Below are 25,681 nucleotides of genomic sequence, written 5' to 3'. Positions count from 1 at the left end.
CTGCCCAGGTAGTCAGTTGTCTCCATCATCTACTGCACAGTTTGGAAGCTGATTGCTCTTCCTACCTACTCAAGTAATATTATCTCCCTTTTCAGGGATGGGGTTGAAGATTAGATAGTTACTTTCCTCTTATGATTTAGCCAAGCCATTTCTAATACAAGATTTAGACTCTGTGGGATAGAATAATTATTAAAACATTCAACATATGTTCCTTGTTTAATATTGTTTATGCTAGTTGTAATTCTAATTTTTATACTTGATATCTGTTCTTATTGTATATAGTTTTATATTGGGTTTGGAACTCTCTTATTTAGACAAAAGGGGGAGGTGATTGGGAACCTCCTTCAGCCAATGGCTTTTGAGAGGCTGCACCAGATGGGGCGTGGCTTTGGGGTACCAAAAGGCCAGCGGGACCACCCCTTGGTCTCTTTCCGATTGCCACACCTGGACGTTGGACCCCACCTCCTGTTTCCTTGCTGTGATCCGTGAGTTTCCCTTTTTAATAAAGAAAACCCTAGTATACCCTATTCAGAACTAGTGTGGGATTATTTGATTTGCATTTTCCCCATCTGACGCGTTCTGCTTCGGACTGTGAGCTCCATAAGGCAAGAAACATGGTTTTTCTAGTTCTCTAAGGTCCTCAGTGCTTGGTACTCAGTATGTGAACAAAAAGGAAATCTTTCTTTTTTTTTTTTTAAAGGCAGGATCTCAAACACGTGCTTGGCTTGAATTTGCTATATAGATAAGAATGATCTTGAACTCCTGATCCTCCTGCCTCCACCTTCCAAGTTCTGGAATTATAGAGAAGTAACACCGTGCCTAGATTGTTTTGTTTGTTTTGAGGGGTTGTTTGTTTATTTTGGTTTTTTGAGGGGGTGGGGGAAATCTACCTGTCCCTGACTGCTCACTCTGTAGACCAGCCTGGCCTTGAATTTAGAGATCTGCCTGCTGCCTCTGCCTCCCAAGTGCTGGGATTAAAGGAGTGCATGCTTGAGACAAGGTCTTACTCTATAGCACAGGCCATCTCGTGGCAAAGCTTTCTGCCTTAGTCTCTCAAGTTCTCAGTTTTCAGGTGTGTGCCACTATGGTTGGCCTAAAGATAAGATTTAATTAGACTGTGTGTGTGTGTGTGTGTGTGTGTGTGTGCATGTGCACATGTGTGCTTGAGTGTGCACATATAGGTATGTGTGGGTTATGTACCCGTGTGTACACACATAGAGCAGAGGAGGACATGGAGTGCTCTTCTCTGTCACTTTCTGCCTCTTTCCTTGGAGACAGGGTCTCTCACTGATCCTGGAGTTAGGCTAGCAGCCAGTAAGCCCCAGTGTCTCCTCCCACTACAGCACTGGGGTTACAGGTGAGGAGCCACGCCCAGCTCTTGACACAGATGATGGAGATCCTAACTCAGATACGCCCACTTGCACAGCAAGCACACTTACCCAGTGTGCCCTTAATTATCCGCCCAGAGCCAGGTGGTAGCGGCACATGCTTTTGATCCCAGCACTTGGAGGCAGAGGCAAGTGAATCTCTGTGAGTTCAAAGCCAGCCTGGTCTACAAAGTGGATTCCAGGACAACCAGCACTACACAGAGAAACCCTGTCTCAAAAAGCAAAAATCAAAACAAAACAAACAAAAACTACCCTCCCCACCCTTTGGGAAAAAAGAAAAACCTAACACAGGGTTTTGCCTCTTGTATTCCTCATTCATGATCAATAGTATTCTAGCTACTTCTTGGGCACCTTAAGTAACCTAACTAAGGTTGTCGTGTGCCACAAATTGTGACCTTGCCCCCACACTGCATGGGCTTTAGTACCCAGCCAAGACCTCCAGACTCACTCAGTTACCCCCGAGGCTTCTGGCGTCTCTGCCTGGATCAGCTCCACTGTGTAGGAGTCCACAGGATTCAGGTTCCCAGACTCCCAGCAAATCAGCGCAGCCTCTTCACAGCTTCTGATCGCCTCACTTTTTATAGTCGGGGGAGAGGGGGCTAAGTGCAGGAGAAAGGAGACAGGACCAACCATTAGGTTCTGACCTGGCCATCACCACAGCAATGCGAGTACCTGGGCACCCTTTCAGACATTCCTGGGGCTGTGGTGGTTTGAGTAATAAAATGTCCCGCGTAGCCTAGGGCAATTGAATGTTTGGTTCCCCAGTTGGTAATGTTTGAAGAGTTCTCAGGAGGTGTAGCCTTGTTGGAGGAAGTGTGCCACTGTAGGTGGCCTTTGAGAATGTAAGGCTCACACACGTTCACTCTCTGCTAGCACTTGTAGTTTAAGATATGAGCCCTCAGTTTCCTGCTCCAGCTACTGTACCCATTGCCACGTCTCTACCATGATTCTTTTCTTTCTTTCTTTCTTTCTTTCTTTCTTTCTTTCTTTCTTTCTTTCTTTCTTTCTTTCTTTCTTTCTGACAGGGTTCCTCTGTGTAACAGTCCTAGCTTTCATGGAACTAGTCTTGTAGACCAGGCTGGCCTCAAACTCACAGAGATCTGCTGGCCTCTGCCTCCAGAGTGCTGGGATTAAAGGCATGTGCCACCACCGCCTGGCACTGTCGTGATTCTTGAATCCCTCTGGAACTGTAGCCCTAAATAAGCCCTTCTTTCTTTAAATTGCCTGGGGCATGGTGTTTCAATACAGCCATAGAAAGTAACTTAATACAAGTCCCGAGTGTCAGTAAACTGTGGGTGGTGGACCAACTATGGGGGAAAAAAATGTCCCTACAACACCAGGCATATAGATCTAACGCATTAAACGACACACAGACAAGAAAAGCAACCACACACAGCTCTTTCTATCTTTTCAAATGAAATGGAAAACCCAGTCACGTCTAGAAACCTGCAACTCCCGCGTCGCCTCGATTGAGAACGAACAGTTCAATACCTGTCATATACACTGCATGCTCACTGGAGGGGCTGGGGCCGGTCCTGTTCTGAGCGACCACCCAAAACTCATATTGGGTATTTGGCTCAAGATTTGTCACTGAGCAATATGTCTCTTTGACCGTCATGGTAAACTCTGGAAGAAAAAGAAAAGGTCAGAATGCAAACCTTACAAGGCTGAGTGGCTTTACTGTGTCCCCTTGTAAAAGACAGGGCTGCAGATTCCTCCCTCCCCTGGCACGGCCCCGCCCCTGTGCTAAGAGGCTCTGCATTCCTAGCCAGTCTTTGAAGTCAGGCTGTTTAGCAGTGGTATAGTGACAAACAAGATGCAAGAGGAGGCTTGGGACCCAATGAGGGACTTGCCCCCTTACTACTGGGAATGCTTTCACTACACATGGGTGAGTCTGAGGACACCCTCTGGAGAGAGTTCAAGGCCCCCCGGGAAGAAACCCCTCACCCCCACCCTTGCACCAGCTGGCCCAGCTAAGGACAGGGGAGAAGACCTTAATTACTTTTACCTGCTAAGAGACAACTTGAGGAAGGAAGGATTCCTGCCTCAGGGCCAGGAAGACAAGGCGGCTGCAGCCCTCACAACGTACTTATACTGAGAGCGGCTGCTCACTGTGCTTTCCCTGTTTGAATTCGTCTGAGACACCAGGTGGTTCTTACCTGCTCTGTTAAACCTTTCTGGAAACACCGCCACAGACACACCCAGAGATGTGTTTCCATGGTGATTTTAAATCCTTCGAGTTGACGAAGGAGATAAACCATCATAATGAGTAAGGCCACCTTGGACCATCAGATCGCACTCAAGGGGGTCCCAGACCCGAATTGTCTGAGACAATAGCCAACCCATAAAATTATAAGACAATAAATGTGTGTTATTTTAAGTCACTAAATTTGGAGGCAGGAGAATTGCTACAGGGCAAAAATTAACTGGCACAAAGCTAATGAGTGCATGGTGGTCCACACTAGTAATCCTAGTACCAAGGAGGCTGAGACAGGAGAATAGCTGTGAGTTCAAGGTCACTCTGGGTTACTTAGACCTTCTCTCAGAAATCTAACCAATTAAAAGATATGAAAAAGTGTTAAAGAAATCTGTTACTTGCTAAACTAATAATAATTTAACGAACAAAACCAAACACCCTGCATGCGTGGATAAATCTGCTCTCGGAAGCCAGAGTTATCAGGGAAAATCAGTTTTAGGAATCGACTGCTGTGGGAAAAAGGCACCAGTGATCTTTCCCAGCACTGTACCATTCATGCTACAACCCTGAGTTGCTGGTGGCAAATCTACTCCCTGGTGCAATAGTGGTTTGATAGTTACGAGGGTAACCAACCACGTTCTAATTGGTTATGAGGTCTGCTCCACAGGAGTGATTTGATGCCTGGTACTGTAAACCTGGTTAGAAGTCCATGATCATAGGCCCTAGTGGGGAACCGACTATTGTTTGATAAATGGCCATGTTGCTAAACTGCGCTCTATAAACATTTATGATCGCATCCGTAGATCTGTGTTGCTCTCAACCTTGGCCAGAAAAGTTTCTTTATGCAGCGGGTAGTTGATTTATACAGAGATTCAAAACTGGTCAAAGTGCCAAGTATAAATGACCCTGAGTGGTTAGCTGTGGATGGGTGGTCTATATCAAGGTCCCACCACCCAAGGCTCAGGGAGGTTCAGAGAAGAGTGCTCAGAAAGAATGAAGGGAGCAGACAGGGAGGAGAGCTGTGAAATGTGGATATCTAGATATGATGTGACGTCTAGACATGATGTGACGTCTAGACATGATGTGACGTCTAGATATAATGTGACATCTAGACATACTGTGACATCTAGACGTGATGTGGCATCTAGATATGATGTAACATTTAGACGTGATGTGACGTCTAGACATGGTGTGGCATCTAGATGTGGTGTGAGGTCTAGACATGATGTGACATCTAGACGTGATGTGACATCTAGACATGATGTGACATCTAGACATGATGTGACGTCTAGATATAATGTGACATCTAGACATAATGTGACATCTAGACGTGATGTGGTGTCTAGATATGATGTAACATTTAGACGTGATGTGACGTCTAGACATGGTGTGGCATCTAGATGTGGTGTGAGGTCTAGACATGATGTGACATCTAGACGTGATGTGGCGGCTAGATGTGGTGTGAGGTCTAGACATGATGTGACATCTAGACGTGGTGTGGCTGCTAGACGTGGTGTGGCGGCTAGACGTGGTGTGGCAGCTAGACGTGGTGTGGTGTGGCGTCTAGACGTGATGTAGCATCTAGATGTGATGTGGCCAGTGCACACAGCAACTGGCAGCAGCCATGGCTCCCCCACAACATCAAGCCAGTCAAGTTTCCAGCGTGGGCAGAGGAAGGCCCTGAAGACCCCACCCAAGTGGAGGAACTGCTGGCAGTGGATGGCATATGAGTGAAAGAGTCACTTTTCTTTGGGGATGTGGCCACTGTAGGCTGCTCATGCCCCAGTGGATGGCCATGTGCCCATGTGCATCTGGGCAGCACTAGTTGGAACTGGAGTTATTAGGAACAAACCAAAATAAAAAGAGGACACGAAGTTGGGAGAGAGATGGGGTGGGGGAACTAGGAAGAACTGGATGGTGGTAGTGGTAGACAGATAGGATCAATATAAGTTGTATAAATATATGAAATTTCAAATATTAAAAAAGAGTCTTTAAAAGTCTCCTTCCTGGCCCCTGGGCACAGATGCTACCCTGACCTCCCTTACGCAGAACTGCCACCTGCACAGCCTGGTACAGTGTTCAGTATTTGGGGCAGAGTCTGCCCACAGACCTGGTTCTCATCCTGGTTCCGCCACAACTCACTGTGACCCACAGACAGCTCGTTTCTCTCTGAGCCTCCACTATCCTCATCTACTAAATGGAAATCTCCAGGTCTGGCAATCTCACTCTAACCCGGCTCATACTGGACAGACCTATCAGCAGGAGCAGACCCTCATTACTTCAGGTTTGTGGGGCTTGGGGGTTAGTTTTTCTGTACTCTGATCTCCCCTTCTTATTATGGTTTAAAGAAGTGGCCCTAAACAGTTGTTTGGTGAGGTTGCCCCTAACCCAATACCTCAGGAGGTGGTGAAAACTTCAGGAGGTGGACCTGATGGGAGGAGGTTAGATCATTGGGAACATGACCCTGAAAGGGATATTGGTACCCCCAGACCCATGGATGCTACTAGGTGAGCAGCTTCTCTGCCACCTTCTGTTGTGATGTGCTGTGTCATTAAAGACAAAAACTATGGGCTACTAAAGTTTCTTCTTTAAAAGTATATTTATCTTTGATAGTTGCTATGGTAACAGCAAGCTGACTATGATGATTAATCTTAATTTCAACTTGATGAGATTTTGAATCACCAAGGAGACAGGCCTCTGGGTGTCTATGAAGGCATTTCCAAAGAGGTTTAGCTGAGGAGGGGTGTCCCACCTTGAATGTGGGTGCCATCATTCTATGGGTGGAGGTCCCAGACTGAATATAAAGGAGAAACTGAGTAGAACACCAGCTTGTATCGCTATTTCTTGACTGTGGATACAATGTACCCAGCTGCTCATGCACCTGCTACTATGCCCTCCCTTGGTGCTGGACTGTACCCTCCAACTGTGAGCCAAAATAAACCCTCCCCTCCTAAAGCTGTTTCTCATTCACAGCAACAAGGAAAGTAACTAACTGACGGCTAATACAAATACACTGCTCACAGGAGACAGGCTGATGGAAAATTGGGGGAAGGGTGGCCCCAATCCTACTACCATCCAAGCCATTTCCTTGGGAGTGAAGATAGACCCAGAGATGCCCAGAACAATGGGCCGTTCCGGAAGCATTCTGGTCAGCAGGGGTTCTTTTAGGGTCTAGACCTTACCTCCTTGGTCCTTGCCAGGTGAGCTGTCCCGCACTGGCCTGTAGGAGAGCTGGTAGCTCTCCACGGTGTCATCGGAGTATAAGCTCCAACACACACGGACGGAGGACCCTGTGGCCGAGTTGGGGGCCTGAGGATTTATCACTGGAGCAGATGGAGCTAAAAATGGAAAAGAGAGAAAGCGACATTGAGGAGCCATATGTGCAGGTGTGGGATGGGAGTAGCCACCTTCTATTTTATTGTATGACTTTGTGTGTATGGGTGTTTTGTCAGCATGCACGTCTGGGGAGGTGGCTCAGCCAGCAAAGTGCTTGCCAAACAAGCCCGAGGACCCAAGTTTGGAGCCCCAGTGTCCACTTAAAGAGCCAGGTGCAGTTTTGTACACCTTGGAGGTAGGATTCCTGCAGCAGACTGGCCAGACAGCCCACACAACCTGGGAGCTCCAGGTTCAGAGACTCTGGTTCAAAAAACGAAGGACAGAGCAGAGCAATAAAGATGCCTGATGTCCACCTCTGGTCTCCACATGCACATGAATGCATGTGAATGTGCACCCCACCCCCAACACACACAAACACACACTCACACACACACACACACACACACACACACACACACACACACACACACACACGGGGGTGGGACGCTTGTTACGACCCCTTAGCGTTAGATCTACTCTCTCACCATGTGTGGAAGTGATGGATGCCATATTGTTAACTCCAGGGGCTGTGCTGGGCAGCACATCTCCAGATCTCATTCACTAAGTCCTTCTACTCATTCAGCAGTTCCCACTTCTCCCTCCCTGGTCCTGGGCTGTCACCATTCTGTTTGCTGATGCTGTGAATTTGGCTTCTTCAGACACCTCACTGAGAGAGAGTCATGCATTGTTTGTCTTTTCTGTGAATGATCTGTTCCATTTATTATACCATCAATTTAGGTCCTCTCTCTCTCTCTCTCTCTCTCTCTCTCTCTCTCTCTCTCTCTCTCTCTCTCTCTGTGTGTGTGTGTGTGTGTGTGTGTGTGTGTGTGTGTGTGTGTGTGTGTGTCTGAAATCAGAGCTCCTGTGGAGATGCCCAGACCAGACCCACACCTGGAACAGTGTTGATGGAGTCCATCAGCTGCTCCACATCAGAGAAATCCAAGGTCTGATCTTCAAACTCAGGCTGTGCAGAGAGCTCCACGTCTGTTTTGGTTTTCAGGAATTTCCCCAGCCTATAGGTATAAAAAGACATGTTCAGAGCCTGGGAAGTTGGCTCAGCAGTTAAGAGCACTGGCTGTCCTTCCAGAGGATCTAGGTTTAATTGCCAGTACTGACATGGCAGCTCACAACCCTCTGCAACCCGGTCCCAGGGGATGTGACACTCACTTCTGGCCTCTGTGGACACCAGTTACACACATAGTCCACAGATCTTGCAGACAAAACACACATGTTTTTTTTTTTAAAAAAAGAAATACAAATTCACACAAAGATGGAGGGGCTTTCTTCTTAGGGTTCATCTATAGTGCTAGGTCACTATGAGGGAATGGGGGCCCCTTTGACAAACTTGCATTTCTTCCCGTGCTTCTGGATTCTGCTATCTGATTTGATGATGGACCAGGAGGTTACCTCATCATAATCCTGTGGCTTTGACAAATCACAGAGATAAACACTGGACGGGAGGCAGTGTTTACTTTGGCCCACGGTTGGTTTAAGTCCACGGTCAGTGGCTCCATTGTTCTTGGGCCCTGTGTGGAAGCATGGTGGGGGGAGGGGCAAAATGGAGGAAAGCTGCTTCTTGTGGGCAGCCAGGAAGCAGAGAGAGAGAGGCAAGAAGGAGAGGCCAGGGACAAGGCTGTGCTTCAAAGGCAAGCCTCTAGTGACCGCTTCCTCCGCTAGATCCCAGCTCCCCATCTCCACCACCTTCTCACTGTACCACAGAATTATGAACCCATCAGAGGATCCCCAGTCACGAGATCGGGGCTCTACTGATCCAGTCCTTTCCCCTGAACCCTAATTTCTGAACACAGTTGCTCTGAGAACAAAACCTTCAACCCATGAGTCTGTTAGAGAACACTTCCTATCCAAACCACCCATCACTGTCTAGGCCAGTGGTCCTCGACCTTCCTAACGCTGGGACCCTTTAATACAGTTCTCTTGCTGTGGTGACTCCCGACCATAGAATTATTTTGTTGCTACCTCATAACTGTATTTTTGCTACTGTTACAGATTGTAATGTAAATATCTGTGTTTTCCATGGTCTCAGGAGACCCCTGTGAAGAGGTTGTTTGATGCCTCCCCAAAGGGATTGAGATCCACAGTTGAGAGACATTGGTCTAACCCCTCCCAGGGACAGGGGAAGGGTTGGGCCTAAGAATGAGGGGAAGTCCTTCCGTCAGCAGGGTGCAGATCCACATCTACTCCCACATCACACCCCACCCCGTCCCCACAGGTACTTGGGGGTTCTACTCTGCAGCCTCGCACTCCCCATGGTCAGGAGCCTCACATTGCTGCCCCAGAGCTCTGGACGGATGGTCCTATGTCTGCTCCCCGGCAGACGCGAGGCTTCTAAGTGGCAAAGGTGGAATTTGAAATCCAGCTCCATTTTTGCCGAAACATATGTATGTAGGCCCTGGCATTATTGAGTTCCCATGCTGCTCCCAGACGCTTACTAAGTTTGCACAGAGCCAGCCCTGTTTATAAACAGAGAAGGTGGGCATTGGGCTTGGAGCTGTCCACGGTCACTGTGGAAGCAGTGTTTCTGCTCTGCTGTGTCCGACTTTAAAACATGCGTGTTTTCCTCCACAGCATGACCAAGGCAGGAAGAGAGCTCGGGGCACGTTCCAGTCCTCAGTTTCTCCCAGTGAAACAAAGTTCCCGTGTGTGTGTGTGTGTGTGTGTGTGTGTGTGTGTATGTGAGGGGGACCTGAGCACAGGCTTGCTGAGTGAGTCTCACCACACACATTCCCTTCCAGCCCAGAGAATCTAAGATTCAACTCCTCCAAAGGGCCCTACTAGCCCCACGCTGCCATTCCAAAGTCGGTAGTATTTTATTTATAGGGTCACCAGAGCTGAAGAGGGAAGCCGATAACTCAGTGGAACTGAGTCTAGAGGGGAAAGGAGTGGAAACAGAAACTAGGTCAGAACAAAACTGTTACCTGTCAGTCATAGCCACTGCATCCTGAAAAGGAAGGGAAAATGTTAAATTGGTTTAGGAAATTTTTTTTCTTAGCAATATAATAATGTAATTGTTTTAAGTTGGAAATTATGAAAAGCGGGCAGGGGGAATCACCCTAACAAACCCACCATGCTTGTGCATTTCCTTCCACACCCCTGCACCTCCTGGGTCACACAGGGTCCTTTGGACCACTGACTACAAAGACTGCAAGGGATTGTTGCCTAGAAACGCCATTGTTTACTTAATGGTTCATCTGCTGTAGGGCCCTGTGGCTGTCACAGGTTTCCACCATCATAGGTAATGCGTGTTTTCTACACTCTATATGTGAGATGCTCAAGAGGTTGAGCACTGGGTCCTCTCGCGGCCCTTGCTGGGTTGCTGTCCACCTTTATTCTGGGGGAGGGAGTCTCTTACCATGATCAGGCTGAAAGGAGGTATGATTTGGCTTTGAGGAGTAAGCTGTGAGCTTGGACAACGAGGGGGTCATACTCAGCAGCTAAGATGACCTTGAAGACCTCTTTGCAAAACCATATGTGCCCCATAGTCTCATGGGACCTTGCAAGATCTCTAAATGCAGTTGACATTGTCATAACTTCATTACATGGAGTTTGGGCCAGATTTAATATGATCTGAATATAATTAAGGCATAGATACTTTGTATTTTGGCATATGTATAAAGTTACAAAGCAAGATTTACAACTGCCATCCTCAGCACAGGGCAATTTAAGGTACCTTATTAACCTGGACCAACTTTCTCCCAGAGGCCCAAGAGCAGCCACAAAGGCAACCAAGAAACTCTCATGGCACCTCCACGAGCAAGGGACAGAGGGACAAGGCTTGAAGTTACCTGGGGAATGGGGAAGGGAAGGGCCAGGTATCTCTGCCTATTTTCCACCAATGAAGTGATGTGGAGAGATGGGGGGACAGCCTCCTGCCATGAACATAAGATAGATGTGGACCTCTGGGAGGAAAGGGGGGGTAGCCTACTCTAGGCTAGACCTGGGAATCCATCTCACACTCTGTCCCTTTCCTTTCTGTTTCAGCATGGGTGGGCTAGCCTACTCTAGGCTAGACCTGGGAATCCATCTCACGCTTCTGTCCCTTTCCTTTCTGTTTTAGCATGGGTGGGCTTGCCTACTCTAGGCTAGACCTGGGATTCCATCTCAGGGTTCTGCCCCTTCCCTTTCTGTTTCAGCACGGACCTTCAGGAACTCCACCTTCTCTTCGTGACACATCTCCTCTATGGTTTCCATTAGCTCTCTACAGGCGTCAAGGTTCTCTCCGCAGGTGACCAGCTGTCCGTATAAAGCTTCCAGCTTCTCTTTCTTTTTCTCCCCTAGGGCTTGAATTTTTTCTTCGTACTTTTGAGCGAGGGTTTCCAAGATCTCATTGTAATGTGACTCAAAGTTTTGCTCTTGCCTTCCAAAATTCTCCTGCAAGACAGTTGACCTCAGGCGTCATTTTAGCGCGTGTGATATGTTGGCTCGAGTCACTGGGGACCTGAAGCTCTGTCTATCCCGAGCTCTTTTCACCCCTTCATTTTATCCCATCTCTTAGCAAGATGCTGGGGGGGGGGAGGTGCTGGGGATGTAAAAACAGGGAGATTCCTTCTGACATCCCCAGGAATGATCTTTAATTACTTATTTAAATAATACATGTGAACATGTGTGTATACATACGTGTCTGTGCATGTGGAAGTCAGAGGATAACCTCAGGTGTCATCCACAGAATCTCTCACTGGCAGGGAGTGTGCCAGTTAGGTTAGGCTGGCTGGCTAGTGTGCCCCAGAGATCTTCCTCTCTCTGCCCCCTCAGCACTGGAATTACAAGCATGTGTCGCCACACCCAGCTTTTCTGTGTGGGTTCTCGGGGTCAAACTCAGGTCCTTGAACTTCACCAAGTGAGATCTGTGCTCCCCAGCCCTGAATGGCCTCGCCAAAAAGTGCTGCTACCTTTCCTGGCACCATGTTGCAAACCTTGCCCTGTTTCAGCTACCTCCCATTACCATAGCAACCAGCCTTGCAGCTCATCAATAGTTAATCAGCTTGTTGCTGGGAGCTTTGACTCAGAGGCAGAAGTGTTTGCCCTGAGAGAGGTCCGCCTGCCATCCCTGCCGTGCTCCCACATCTTACAATGTCTGTCCTCACTAACGGAGACATGGATAAGCACCAGGAGTGTACCAGCTCCGTTCACGGCAACGAGGAGAGATTAGGAAGCAGAGAAGGAAGGGGTTGTAGCAAATGGCACTGCCTGGTGAATGAGGAAATGCTGGAAGAAGGATGTAGACAACGGCTCTCATATGGGTGGCATTTATGAATGTGTTGGTTTTCTTGTCATAGCATCTTATTAGGTGTCCCCATATAGCACCCACTGTGCAGGCCAGGCTGGCCTGGAATTCACAGCAATCTGCTTGCCTTAGCTTTCCAAGTGCTGGGATTACAGACTTGCTTCAACACACCTGGCTGATCCCTACAGTATTTAAACTGAAGGCTCAGAGTCTGGGAAACACTGAGTAGAGGAGACAGATTTCCAGTATCCTTTCCTCACACTTGAAGCTCATAGGAGTGCAGTGGTCTTTGACTGTGGCGACCTTCATGCAATGACAAGGATGTCTCTCAGAGCTGTTACTAAGCACCTACTGTGTGCTAAAACCCAGTCAGAATGGTGAGAGGGTCAAGCAGTAGATGAGTCTCTGGAGGAGATACAGGAGGCCCCCGCTATCCTCACTGGGGATGAAGATGCTTGAATCTGAGAGTATGACAGGTGACATGGTGACAGAATAGAGCATAAGGAACTGCAAAGAAAAAAGTTTGGTGTTTTGCCTGCATGTGTGTCCGCACACCACATGTGTGCAGTGCCCACAGAGGCCAGAAGGGGGCATTGGTTGCCCAGACCTAGAATTACAGGCTATTGTGAGCCACCTGGTAACCAATCCCAGGTCCTCTGGAAGAGCAACAGTGCTCTTAACCTCTGAGTCATCTCTCCAGTCCTAGCATAGCACGTCTGCCCTGACTGTCTCATTCTTGTCTCTCCTCCTACCACCTTGTGCTTGGAAGTAGAGGAGCTCCCCTCCTTCCCACTCCTTCCACAGGAATAGTGGGATAGCTCTCTCCCCTTAAAGGCTGAGCGTGAAGGATGAATGTCTTGCAGTGGTTAACTAAAGCCAGGACAGAGGATTTACACTTGCTCTGTGGAGATCTAGAGTATGCCCAATGGGCAACTAAGAACAGCTTCCAGCTCAATAATCTTGGTCCATGGATGAAGCACCTGCATTCTTCTCATTTCAGGACAGGGAGAGAGCTGGCACTGAATAGTGAGAAGTCCCTTTTGAGGCAATGCAGACACAGGGAATAGCTTAGCAACCCTGGACTCCACTTGTCGTGGGCTCTGCACACTCCTAGACTCCAAACAATGCACCTAGCAGCCTGTTAGTAATCTAGGACTCCTACTTGCATAGAACTGCATGTATACATGCTATAAACAATGGAGATAGTTACTCTTCTCTGCAATCCTTGATAACACCCCATTTCCCTGCAAACACATCCTGGAACACAATCTAGGACTATGGGCAGTGGGCTGGTCTGGCCTAGACTGGATTTGGGTGCAAGCATATAAAGTCAGACTGTGTCCCCAGAGTGAACTTTCAGGGAGAAGAGAGAGTGCTGCATTACCATCTTATGCTTTACATAATGGGGCATGCATAATAATTAAAGTTAGATGCTTCATGAGCAGGGATACGGGCAGCAAGCAAGGGTTCATGTATTCTAAGCCTGTCGGTCGAAATAGCGAATTGCCCAAATTATACCCCGAATGCCCAAGCTCCTCTTCTTGAACCCCGGAAAGGGAACCCCGAAACAATAATCAGGGCCCCTGAGCACTCTCACTCACGTGCTCTGTTGTCAAACTTTTTTTTTGTTCTTTGTTTCTTTGAGACAGGGTCTCTACATAGCCCTGGCTGTCCTGGAACTCATATACACAATGGAATTGCTTACAGGAAAATGGATGCTGGTGGAGAGACTCCAATTAAGTGAATGAAGCTAGTCTCAGCAGACAAATATATATTCTCTCTCGTTTGTGATTCCTACATCTTACATGGATTCATAGACTCATGTATGTACATACGGCACAGAAGTGTCTGGGGAACGGAGAATATTAATGGGAGAGGAAGAGGGACGATAAGAGGGGAGTGGAGTTGGGGAAATACGCCCAACACACATCATAAACGTGAGAATTCCCGGTGTAACATAAAATGTACAATGAGTATTTTCAAAGGGGAGGCTCGCCCCTGACTGAATACGGTGACGTGATGCCACCCTAAAGACCTAAAATGAAAAACTCCAGAGATGAAGGCAACAGCATGTCCTGCCATGTCTGGTGATACAGCAGGTCATCAGATGGTACCCATGGGAATCTCAGCCTGAGACTGAGAGCAGGAAAAGAAAGAAGGGGAAAAAAAAACAACCAGCCAAACACAAAACCCACCAAGGGCAGGGGCCTGGGGAAGTGGCTCAGTTGGTGAAGTGCTTGTCATGCGGACATGAAGGCCTGAGTCTGGATCTCCAGCGCCTAGATAAAAAGCCAGGTGCAGCAGTTGTCCTATGAAATCCCAACACTGAGGGCAGCCAAGACAGGGGAATCTCCAGGTCTTGCTGGTCAGCCAGGCTAGCCAAATTAGAGAGCTCCAATTTCAGTCATAGACCCAGTCTCAAAAAATAGTAACTGAGGAAGACACCCAAACTTGACCTCTGACCCTCACATGTATGAACATACATGTACATGTACACTTGTATACACAGGTGCACCCAAACACACACATACCTTCCTCCACCCCATCCCTACTTCAAGGACAAAAAAAAAAAAAAACCTGTTCATTTTACCATCTGGATGGTGCTACTGTGGAGTCATCATTGTTAGAATAAAAAAAAAATCTAAACCCTGTGCAATTGGCACTTTGATTGGAAATTTCCTGCTTTATCTATCTATGCAATAAGCATGTATAACACACTTGCTTTGAAAAATCCATGCAGTAGGCCTGGAGATACACACACACCAGCCTCCCCCACCTAGAGGACACAGAGGACGTAGTAAGGGATGCAGACAAGTGACCATCACCTCCGTGGCTGCCCAGGGCTGGTGGGAGGTCTGTGGGGAATGCCTCACATTCTAAGAGATAGCTTCCGGAGCTCGCTAGGACCGCCTGCTTGATGTGGCCACAGGCGGAAGCTACACGTGTGGCGAAGTCCCCAAGGAGGCTCTCACCTCCACCGTGATGAACACCTCCTCCAGGTGGCTGGCGAAATTTTCCATCTCGATAATCTGCTGCTCCAATCTGCACATGTTTTTGTGAATTTCATCCTATGGAGCAGAACAAACAAGGCATTAATGCTATGCTTGCTCTAACGTCTTTAAATTAAAAAAATATGCATATGGATGCTTGTCTGCATGTATGTTTGTACACTGTGCGTGTGCGTGTGCGTGTGTGTGTGTGTGTGTGTGTGTGTGTGTGTGTGTAGCAGCCACAGAGGCCAGAAGAGGCCACCAGATCCCCTGGGACCACAGTTATAGTTGGTTGTAAGCTACCGTATAGGTGCTGGGAATTGAACCCAAGACCTCTACAAGGGGAGCCAATGCTCCTAACCGCTGAGCCATCTCTCCATCTCCCCCATTCCATGCTTGTAGAGGCATGTAGGATGTCTTCCCTGCCTGCCTCCCTGAGACACACATACTCTCTGCAGACAAAGATGGAAGGAGACCTGCTACCTTGGCGCTTTCCAGCGCTTTGTTGAGTGGCATGACTTCATGTCCCTCGTGTGCCTCCACATCCTTCTCAGCAGTTCTTACTGGAGTCTTGCAAGTGGCACAGAAGACATCAGCAGGTTCTTCTTCTTCATCCTCCTCCTCTGGGATGACGTAGCATTCATACTCCTCGCTGGCACGGCCGTGCGTGTACCTGTAGGCTTCCCGGAGGTCTTGGCACTGCCCGGAAAGGCCTTGCCCTCCATAGCCCAGGTCCTCGGCCTCAGCTGCCTCACTAAGTCCCCAGTCTCTCTGCTCTCTGGCTGGGTCTCTCCTCCTCGGGCCATAAGGAGGATACTCCAGAGTCCCTAGTCTGTGTTCATCAACAAACTCATCCCCTAACTCATGGTCATCTTCAAGTCCATATAAGTGGACAAGCTCGTCCACTTCCTTCGGGAGACTCTTGCTGTCCCCTGCCCCTCTCGGCTCATTAGTCATTTCAGCCTGGTTTACTTCGCTCCTGATTCTGCCGCTTTCTCCCGGGAAGAGCTGCAGTCTGTCCTCAGAGTCATACAGGTCCATGTGATAGAAGTGGAAGTCTTTGGGGGCCCTTGACCCGCCCAGCCTCAGCTCCTCCCCTGCGTCCTCCTCCATTGATACAGAACAATCCTTCTCAGATGGTCAGTGAATATTCTGAGTCCTAGGACACAGAAGAGATGAACGTCAGTTCCCAAGAAGGCATTGAAGAAGTTATAGCCCCAGTCCACATCATGACAAGCTACTTCACCAAACTGTCCAGGCTGGAGGTGACTCACAATTGCTCCACAATCAAGAAAAGGCCACGAGGCACAGGGGAGCCATGGCTGGCTAGCAAGCACAGGGAGTTGAAACCCTGTTGCAGAAAGGCAGTGGGGAGCACCACCCTGAACCAGAATCACCATGAAGATCTTGTCTCAACCCTCAGCCCTCACAAACCACGTAAGATGATAAATACTGATGATTTTAAGTAATCAAGCTGTGGAATAATTTGTTATAAAATAATAGTATGCATGATACCAGCCTCAAAATAACCTTCCTTCCCTTTTGCTATCATTTTCCTCTCTCTTTTGTTCATATTCAGGCTCCTTCAAAAGACGGCATTGATAATTCTGATCTTTACGCAATGGCACGTGTATATGGGACTTTCCACGGGGAATGTGGGCATGGATACTAAGGAGTCAGCTTTCAGATCCTCAGGTTTGTACTTAGTCTTTCTCGGAGCTGCTTTACCTGGGAATGAGCCAGCATCTGAGGTTCTCTTTTCTCAACAGCCCCTCTCTTCTTTATTATAAAAGCAAAAACCATCTTTCCTGCTCATTCTGATTATTCCATTGCACAGTAAGATTTCATTGCTTGGGAATTTGCTAAAACCTCCAGGAGACTAGATGAAAGGACAATCTGAAGTATCGGTATCGATGCTGAGAGTGAGTGACATTAATGAATGGGTAAGAATTTTTTTTTTCAAGGTAAGTGCTTTCCGGCTCTTTGCTTCCAACAAAATTGCAAGAGGATCTAATCAAGTTGTCAGCTGATACGTTATTTAAAATAAATGTTCATGGCAGGTCATTATATAATTTTGGCATACATTTCAGAAAGAGCTGGCAGAATGGAATGGCATTATTATAAATTGCTTCCCTTCCCATCTACTTATATAGATGTATGATCACTCTGCTTGTGTGGACAGGATTTAAAAAAAATATAAACTCTCATTCCTGTTACATTCTAGAATGGGATATTTTCAAACTTGGGTTTGAGTTTTTTTTTAAAAAGCAGATAAAGTCCCACTCGTTCATTAAAAGATGCATTTTTGGGCTGGAGAGATGGCCCAGTCAGTAAAGCACCTGTGACACCAGCCCCAGGACTGGAGTTCAGGTCAGGTAAAAACCGGAAGCAGTTACATGTCTCTGTAACCCTGCACTGGGAGGTGGCAAAGGGACAGAGATAGGCAGATCTCTGGAGCTCATTGATCAGCCAGCCTGACCCAATCGATGAGCTCCAGCATCGGTGACAGTCTTTGTCTCAAAAACTAAGGGGGAAAGCAATCAATGAAGGAACCTGACCCCAACATCTGGCCTTACACACTCATGTATATATGTGCCCTTGCTCATATAAACACATGCATATACCCCTCCACATTTCCATTTTATTTTTAAATTATATGCCAAAATTTATAATGTCAACATGCTGTTTCACTTAATTCAACTAAAAATTATGTTGGTAACTTGATTAGTAGAAGAATGAGCTTACAACTTAGAGACTTGTGATTATATGCATGTTCCAAATCCTATGTGCATATCTTTTGAAGACAATATCATAGATGATCAACAAATGACATTTCTATCATAAACATGCTTTGACATACCAAGTCTTTGAAGGATCAGCGGCACCTCCAGGCTGCCATGCACATTGCCTGAGTCTAAGCCCATTTCTCCCTTCAATGGTTTCCAAGGCCAAAACTGCCTCGAAGCCATGGAAACTTAACCTCAGTCCCCCTCACCACCATCCATCCTGGCTCGGTTTACTCCTCATTGTAGTGGAGGATTCTCAACAGAACCATTCAAAGTCTTTTCTAAGAGGCTGTGAGTTGTTTCTCAGTCCTGCATGTCTGAATGCTCAGCTAACCAGACGCTCCTACTGCAGGAAAATAAGGTCTCAGTAATACTCGCTGTGAGCTCTGACTCATGGGGAAAGAGGGGAGAATGAAGAAGAGGGCCCGTCATCTGAAAATGAACCCAGGAGGATAAGCACCGAGCCCTGCTCCAGGGTCACATCTCAGACAACAGCAGCAGCAAGTCGAGGCTTTAGGGTTAGCCTGCCGTCACCCCTCTTGGTCCCCCGGCTTTCAGGGCAATGGAGGATGACCAGGAAGTCTTCACTCTCAGGGGGATCCTGGGACCCTTTGCCAGCCCTGCTGATCTCACCGTGTGCCTGGACTATAGTGCGGGTCTCATCCATTGCTTCGGCACTGGCTGTGCCTGGGGCTGGCACAAGGCATGAGACACTGGTCCTGCTCTTGAGGATGACCCAGACAATCAAGCGATTATCACGCCATCCAAGACTGGGGCCTGATTTCTCAGAGATGCTTCCCTCACTCCCTCCTGGTACCCCAGGTCTCTTCTCCTTCCTTAAGACTTAGGTCCCATAGACTAAAATCACAGTTTCCCCCTGAAGCTCCAATATCACACCTGAGTGTCACTCTGTAGGCAGAATTTTTCTCTGAAGCCATCTTTTCTCCAGACTGTGGGCCCCACGGCTCTTGGCGCTGGGTGTCTGCCTGACATAAGCACTTAGATGCGTAGGCAGCCATCTTGAAGGCTCCACCATAGGCCAGTCTCAGCTCTTCCGAACCCTGATGCAATCCCCGTCTCCTAGTGTTTCACTCTCAAAGTGATGGCACATGCCTTCGCTAGCAGACTTCTATGCTCTTGTGACCCCTTTCAGTATCTCCCGGTTAAATCTCACCCAGGGTCTTCCTGTTGAGAGCTCCCTTCTTCCTTCTCTACCGCTCCTCAGCCACCTACTTCCCTACCCAGCCAGAGTCTGCTTCATCTTTCACGAAGACCAGCTGTAATGATTTCAGCTACGTAAGACTGGTACTTCGGGTTCTAGGAGTCATGCAGGTACAGACAAGCCCTCAGGCAGAAGTGTCTAATGGCCCCCACATGACCCACGTGCGCGCATGAATGGTTACATCCACATATGACTCAGCTAAGCCCTTGTGTGCATGCATGAGCTCCAGCATCTGTGTATGACATAGTCATGCCAACCCCCTGTGCACATGCGCCAGGCAGGTTTTAAAAGCTGGACACGCCATCTTCCTCTCTCTCTCTGCACACTGACTCCCCAGGTCTGTGCACGCCCCCTCTGATAAACTCCTAAGTTTGTTGTGTGTTTTGTGGTTCCTTCTCATTCACGCCAGGTAATTTTATTAATAATGTGATACTTGTCTCCTCCACCCCCTCAAAACAGAAGTAAACTCATTGATATCACCCAGTGTAGTGAGTGGCCAGTTAATATGAACACTGGTTCTGGGTACACAATCTGTAGATCTCTCTCTCCCTCTTCCCCCCTCTTTCTGTCACACACACACACACACACACACACACACACACACACACACACACCCCTTTCCCAAGGCTACTGCTCTCTAGATTCAGATAGCCTTGGGTTGACCTTCTGTCTCTGAGACACTCTAACTGTGTGATATTGCAAAACTACCTCACTTTCATGGACTATAATACATAATATATAATATAATATATAATATAAGACAGGCTGATTAATTAGTAAGCTACCTCATAAGGTTGGCATTCGATGCAATGATGTAAGTATGTGAACTGTTGTATATATTGCTTTGTTCAAATTAAGTTATCTATAAACATTCTCCTACCTGGACACCTGTGGAGGGTGAGGACCAGGGATGGGGACTGAAAGGCCACAGCAGTGTGGAGTCAGCTGCTGACTGCACATTTGCCCCGTGAGAGCCGCTGGTTGGAGGAGTCTGAGTCCCCTCATGTTCATCTGGAGACGTTGCCTAATGAGATCACCATTCCCCTCACAAAAACGTCCCAGTGGCCTAGGCAGAGATGTGCTCTTCTAGGGTTGGAGGGCCTCTAGTTCAGTTTCTAGATTTTAATATGTCAAGACTGAGTTTGGGGGAGGACAAGGGGCTTCTTTAAGATCAATTTAACAGGGTTTAATTGTCTGCACTCCTCTGAATCTCATTGTGTGCTCGCCACCGGTCCAGTGAGAGCTGAGAGCCAACTTTAGGCTTCCCGTGCATGAAGGATAGTGCTCTAAAAATAAAACTTGCACCTCCGTGTGTGTGTGTGTGTGTGTGTGTGTGTGTGTGTGTGTGTGTGAGAGAGAGAGAGAGAGAGAGAGAGAGAGAGAGAGAGAGAGAGAGAGAGTTCTGTATTATTCAGAGGTCCTGACAAGAAACACTTGCAGCTCAAAGATGGAGCTCAAAGTCCCACAAGAGGCGTGGAGAAGGTTCCAGCAAGACCGGCATTTTGCAACACACCAGCTAATAAGAGCGCAGCCTTCCACGCCAGCATCTGCTCTCTGGGTGTGAATGTCATCTGGTCTGCGTACTCAGCAGTGAAGCACGAATCCCGCAGCACAACCCCCAGCACACAGTTCCCCTCAGCTCCTGCGCTTCTTATGTTTCCTAATGGAGTCAGAAGGGGGGGGCACTGACCACAAATTACCATTTTATAATGTCTGAAATGAAGGTTTAGGGTAGTGAAGCAATAAACCCCAGTCTATACTGCACGAAGTATTGGAGACTCTTATTCTCTCTGCATGTGGGCTGGAGCGCTGGCTCAGCTATTAATCATGCTTGCTGCTCTTGCAGAGGATCCAAGTTTGATTCCTGCCACACACACCAGGCTGCTCTAACTGCCTGGGACTCCAACTCGACCCCTTTGGCCTGCACGCTGGTACACATACCCACATGCACACACATATAAACACATCACTGAAAAATCTCTTTAAAAAGAAGACATTTGTTTAAGCCTTATGTGTGAGATGTGTCTTAGATGATTTAATTGGAAATAATCTCCCTGCTTCTTTTTTTTCCTTTTAACTTTCTAGGGAGCCTGGGCACATCTGAGAATCTACTGGAAATAACTCCCTAGAGGTGACACCGTAACGGGAGGGACATCACCCTGCATGTCATTATCAATGCTTGTCTGCACAGCTCCTGGCAACTCCCCAAGTGCAGCTAAAGAAAATTTGCCTTTCAATGTTAGCGGTATAGGACGGCAAAGGTGGTTGTGACCAGTTTCCCAGGCCCAGCGCAGACCCCAAGCTTTCCTCAAGGACAGGCTGCCTACAGCTCACGCAGAAAACATCAGTGTTTGAATCAAAGCATGGACATAACGAGTTTTGAGAAGGCACTGGCGGATTCCAATTTAAAGGTATTTATCAACACAATACCGTAGCCAGAGCTCCAAAGCGTTCAAGCAAATGGGCCTCACACTTAAAGCACCTGACAGACACCGGTCAAAAATCGTCAGCTTCTCCCAAGGTTTAAGAGACTTTTCATGCCTGTTACCATCTTTAGGCAACGTGAATCCTTGCAGATTCAAGAAGGCATGGAAAACATTGCTCCTGTCCGGTGCAGTTTGCATGTGTAGCGTCCTATGACAGCTATGACAGCCCTTCCCAGCCAAAGGAAAGACGATGCATTAACTCAGCGACTGTGTTAGTACAGTGAGATAATATGGTTTACACACAAAATATCCCCAAACTTGCCTGCTCATTTAAGGGCCCACACACACGTCCTTTAACTCCAAGGTCCTAGGTTTCTGCTGGAAAACCGAATCCCTCTGTTCAGCCAGCTCCCCTTCCTGGTGACCTCTGGCTGCTCTGCAGGCTGGCCTTGCCTAGTCCACCCTGCGAAGTGGGGGGCCAAAGCTGGATGGTAATATGAGCTAGCTCCCACCACAAATAGCAACAGGCCTGCCATGAGTGACAGGTCCAAATATAGACCTGCCACAGCAGCCTGGGCACTTCTCACCACTCCAGTGTCACCAGGAGAGGTCACATGCTGTGCTCTGAAGAACTTCATTTACTGTGTGGGTGGAGACCCAGGACTCAGATGGTTGGCCACATGTAGAGGGCTAGAGTTGCTATGGCCAGGTCAGAATGGAAATGCCTGAGAGTCCTGGGGTCGTGTGCCTTCTATTTGGGTTTTCTCAAAGTATTTTGTGTACACAGCTCTGGAGATAACCAGAGGCAGTTTGTTTTCTCTCCCATCATCCTTTGCAGTGTGGGCAGTGTTCCCCTCTCTCTGAATAAAGAACTAGTAAAGCCTGTGATTTCTGTTCCTTCTTAGGTGACACGCTCTTAAGTCTCTTCATAGTCAGCAACTGAGCGTCCAGTTCTAGAGATTTATTCAAAGGTCAAACCTAGTTAATGGAGGAGCATCAACATCTCTCTTCTGTAGCCTGGTCCTCTTTAGCAGGATGCCTGTCTCAGGAGAGAGAGTGAGATGGGCCTCTCCTCCTCACGCTGAGAGCAGAGGGCTGGATGTGAGAGCGGGGGTGAAGGTGACTAGCTGGCTGTTTTAGTGGCTGTCACAACTGATGCTGGCACAGCCGTGGGGCCTGTCTCTCTCTCAGCTATGACGCTCTCATGTCTAGAGAAACCCACTGTGAAGAGCCCTCCCCTGAAGACCCCACAACCGGGGAAGACAGCCCTTCTCTTCCCAAAAGTCTGCTTTATTCCTCTCCAAAGTTGTCTGGTGTCCCACCACCAGTGAGTTCTCCTTTGTGGAGGTGGCATTTGGGGACAGGAACTAGGTCACTCCTTGCTGTTGCTCTCTTCTGTTGGTCCCATCTTTGCTTCTGGCAAACCCTAAGATGCAAGTGAACCCAATAAGTCTCCCCGCCCCCGCCAACACAGCTCGTCTTCTCTTCTGGAGCTCTCTCTCCAGCAGGAGCAAACACAGTTTCCTGAAGGGGCTTTTTGAGGACCCATCTCTGGGCACCAGGTCGAGGGGCCATGGATGGAGGGGGCACAAGGGTAGAGGAGGCACAGGATGAGGGGGCATGGGTAGAAGGGCACAGGGTGGAGGAAGCATGGCCTACCTTCTCCAACCTGACATCTCCCTCCAGAGAGTCTGTCCCACTGCCTCTATCCCAGACAGATTTTTTTTTTTCTACTCAGGCCTTATTTTTTTCCCCCCAATCATTTGAGAGGCCCAAGAAGTGTGGCTCAGGCTCTAAGCAAACCCTTTGCCTTGAGTACCATTAGGTGATGAGGAAGGACGGGACGCAGGCAAAAGAACACTCAAGTCATGACAGAGGCTATCAAGCTCACTGTCTTTCTAGTTCCGAATCCGTCACACTCCTCTTTTGCTGTGCTGGGTAAACATAAGTGTGTAATTGATAGTAAAAGGGGAAGAGGCTAAGTGGAGCTCCATGCCTTCGGATGGCCATTCTGAGTCTGTAGAAATTTGTCAAGATGTATGCAGAGTTTGAGACTACGGGAAGAATGATTTCCTTTGAAAGTCTGTATGTGGTTATTTGATCTGGGGATTTTGTATTTATTGTTTGGGCTGTTTCGAAATGCCATTACTTCAGTATATCCAAAAAATATTAGAAACAAAATGAAAAAACTTATCTGGAGTTGGTGACTCTTGCCACTTGTAATCTGGGAACTTGGGAGACTGAGGCAGGAGGATCACTGAAGTTCAAGGACAACCAGGGCTATGTGGAAAGACCCAAACAGATAAAACAAAAAGTTTTTAAAAACCCATCAAGAAGGATAGACAAGCTATTCATCACTTCATACTGCTATGTTTTTGGTCTTTGGTGTGGGGCTGGGGATTGACCTAAAGCCTGAAGTATACTTAGCATACGCCATACCAATGAGCTACCTTCAGCCCCATATAGTTTTGTTTAGATGGGCAGAAACTGGAAATCAATCTATTTTTAATCAATATATGATTTATTAGGTAATTGTGATACAGCCAACTCAATATTTGTAAGTATTAAACAATGACATAGGTGTCTTCTGTTTTGGGGCACAGGGTCCATGCTAAGCGCATCTTTACACCAGGTCACATACCCTTAGCCTCATGCCTGCATTTCTGTAATGTGGATGTGCCCATGATGTGTTTAAATATACATTAAATGGAAAAATATAAAATATCATTCCATTCCATATACACACACACTGTATTAACATCTAGGTTCTTTAGAGGAAACAAACCTACAGGATGTTTATATAGTTGAGAAATTTATTTTGAGGAATTGGCTCATATGATTATGAAGGCTTCTGCTGCTAGCAAGCTAAAGAGGATCTAGGAGGGCTGATGATGTGGCGAAGGGTAATGCGTCAAAAACACGGAGGACAAAGATTCCCGTTTGAATCTGAAGGAAAGTCAAAACTTGGCATCCAGCATCAAGGCTCTATGTAGAGTCCAGAAGGACAGAGACCCCTCCCCCTTGAAAAAAAACAAAACAAAACAAAACGTGTAATCAGCAGCAGTCTTGATCAAGGTGTGGCCAGGTTGACCCTTATCTCCAGGTCCCTCCCAACAGATTGTGTTATCAAGTGGAGTAAATTACTTGTGAAGGGTGGTGAAGTTTCCTCAGCAAAAATAAGACTTACTGTTGCTTATATAATAAAGGTGTTTATGGGTCTGTCTGTTGTTCTTGGATTCTAAAGTGACAGGTTTAAGACAAGGCATCTTTAGGGGCCTTGCAGGCCCACGTGAGGAAATGATTTTTAGCCAAAGCACTTTCTTCAGGCTTTTTACAATACCCCAGAAGGCAGGTTTTCAGTAGTGAAAAGGTCTCGCTTAGCCCTAGTGGAGATGTATTGTAGATAAGATCCTTTCTAGGTCTCAATTTCCTTGCTATCGAGATAAAACTGGACTAGATTATATTTAAGCACGCTGAGTTGCCAGCCAGGACGATTGGAAAGCAGAAATATCTAGGTAGTTCCCCCTTGCCCACCTCCTCAATATACCAAAAACACGGCGGACACTCAGTAAAGGCTTACAAACTTGGCAAAAAATAAATGTGTCTGCGACTCAGTTCTTAACACTGCTGAGTTCAAATCAAAGTTTGATCACACCAGCATATTTGTGGCAGGAGCCACATCCTTGACAGGGTACTGCTGAAGGAAATTGTTATTTTAGTGTAGAGAACTAAGAGTGGCTGGAGGGATGGCTCAGCGGCTAGGAGCACTTACTGCTTATAGAGAGCATCTGCAGTGCGGGTCCCAGTTCCTTATAGGGCTCACAACAGCATAAACTTATCCTGAGCTAGGGGATTTGACCGCCCTCTTCTGGTACCAGTACTCAGGAGCAACGTCGTCCTGTCCATACACACACGTGATTAAAAGTAAAATCTCAGCCAAGCACGACGGGGTACGCATTTAATTCCTGCACTCAAGAGACTCAGGCAGGTGGACGTAAAAGTTCAAGGCCAGCTTGGTTAACTTAGTGAGTTCAAGGTTAACCAGGGGATAAAAG

At 47.5% G+C, this 25,681-nt stretch overlaps 1 protein-coding gene and 1 long non-coding RNA gene across 4 annotated transcripts in view; one reads left to right on the top strand and one right to left on the bottom strand.

The window, feature by feature from the left end:
* Fsd2 (fibronectin type III and SPRY domain containing 2) overlaps positions 1-22,086 on the bottom strand; it is a 34,118-nt gene extending 12,032 nt beyond the window's left edge. For all 3 annotated transcript variants that reach the window (XM_087901601.1, XM_087901602.1, XM_087901603.1), the window contains exons 1-9: positions 21,949-22,086; positions 15,676-16,351; positions 15,175-15,270; positions 11,119-11,349; positions 9,897-9,919; positions 7,852-7,973; positions 6,768-6,923; positions 2,880-3,014; positions 1,837-1,987 (exon numbers count right to left, since the gene is read on the bottom strand). In XM_087901601.1, the coding sequence (XP_087757727.1) occupies positions 1,837-1,987; positions 2,880-3,014; positions 6,768-6,923; positions 7,852-7,973; positions 9,897-9,919; positions 11,119-11,349; positions 15,175-15,270; positions 15,676-16,305 (1,544 nt within the window). In that variant the 5' untranslated portion in view covers positions 16,306-16,351; positions 21,949-22,086. The remainder of the gene's footprint in view (positions 1-1,836; positions 1,988-2,879; positions 3,015-6,767; positions 6,924-7,851; positions 7,974-9,896; positions 9,920-11,118; positions 11,350-15,174; positions 15,271-15,675; positions 16,352-21,948) is intronic.
* The window catches only part of LOC125401055 (uncharacterized), a 43,018-nt gene extending 20,509 nt beyond the window's left edge, over positions 1-22,509 (top strand). Inside the window, exons 4-6 of the long non-coding RNA XR_015736430.1 lie at positions 13,852-14,025; positions 16,772-16,887; positions 21,286-22,509. This is a non-coding gene — a long non-coding RNA (uncharacterized LOC125401055). The remainder of the gene's footprint in view (positions 1-13,851; positions 14,026-16,771; positions 16,888-21,285) is intronic.
* Positions 22,510-25,681: the final 3,172 nt, after the last annotated feature.

This window comes from Myodes glareolus, chromosome 24 (assembly GCF_982192425.1).
Source record: "Myodes glareolus chromosome 24, mMyoGla1.1, whole genome shotgun sequence".
In the NCBI taxonomy this organism is placed as follows: domain Eukaryota; kingdom Metazoa; phylum Chordata; class Mammalia; order Rodentia; family Cricetidae; genus Myodes; species Myodes glareolus.
Note: the sequence above shows the minus strand (reverse complement) of the source record. Positions and strands in the feature narration are given on the sequence as shown.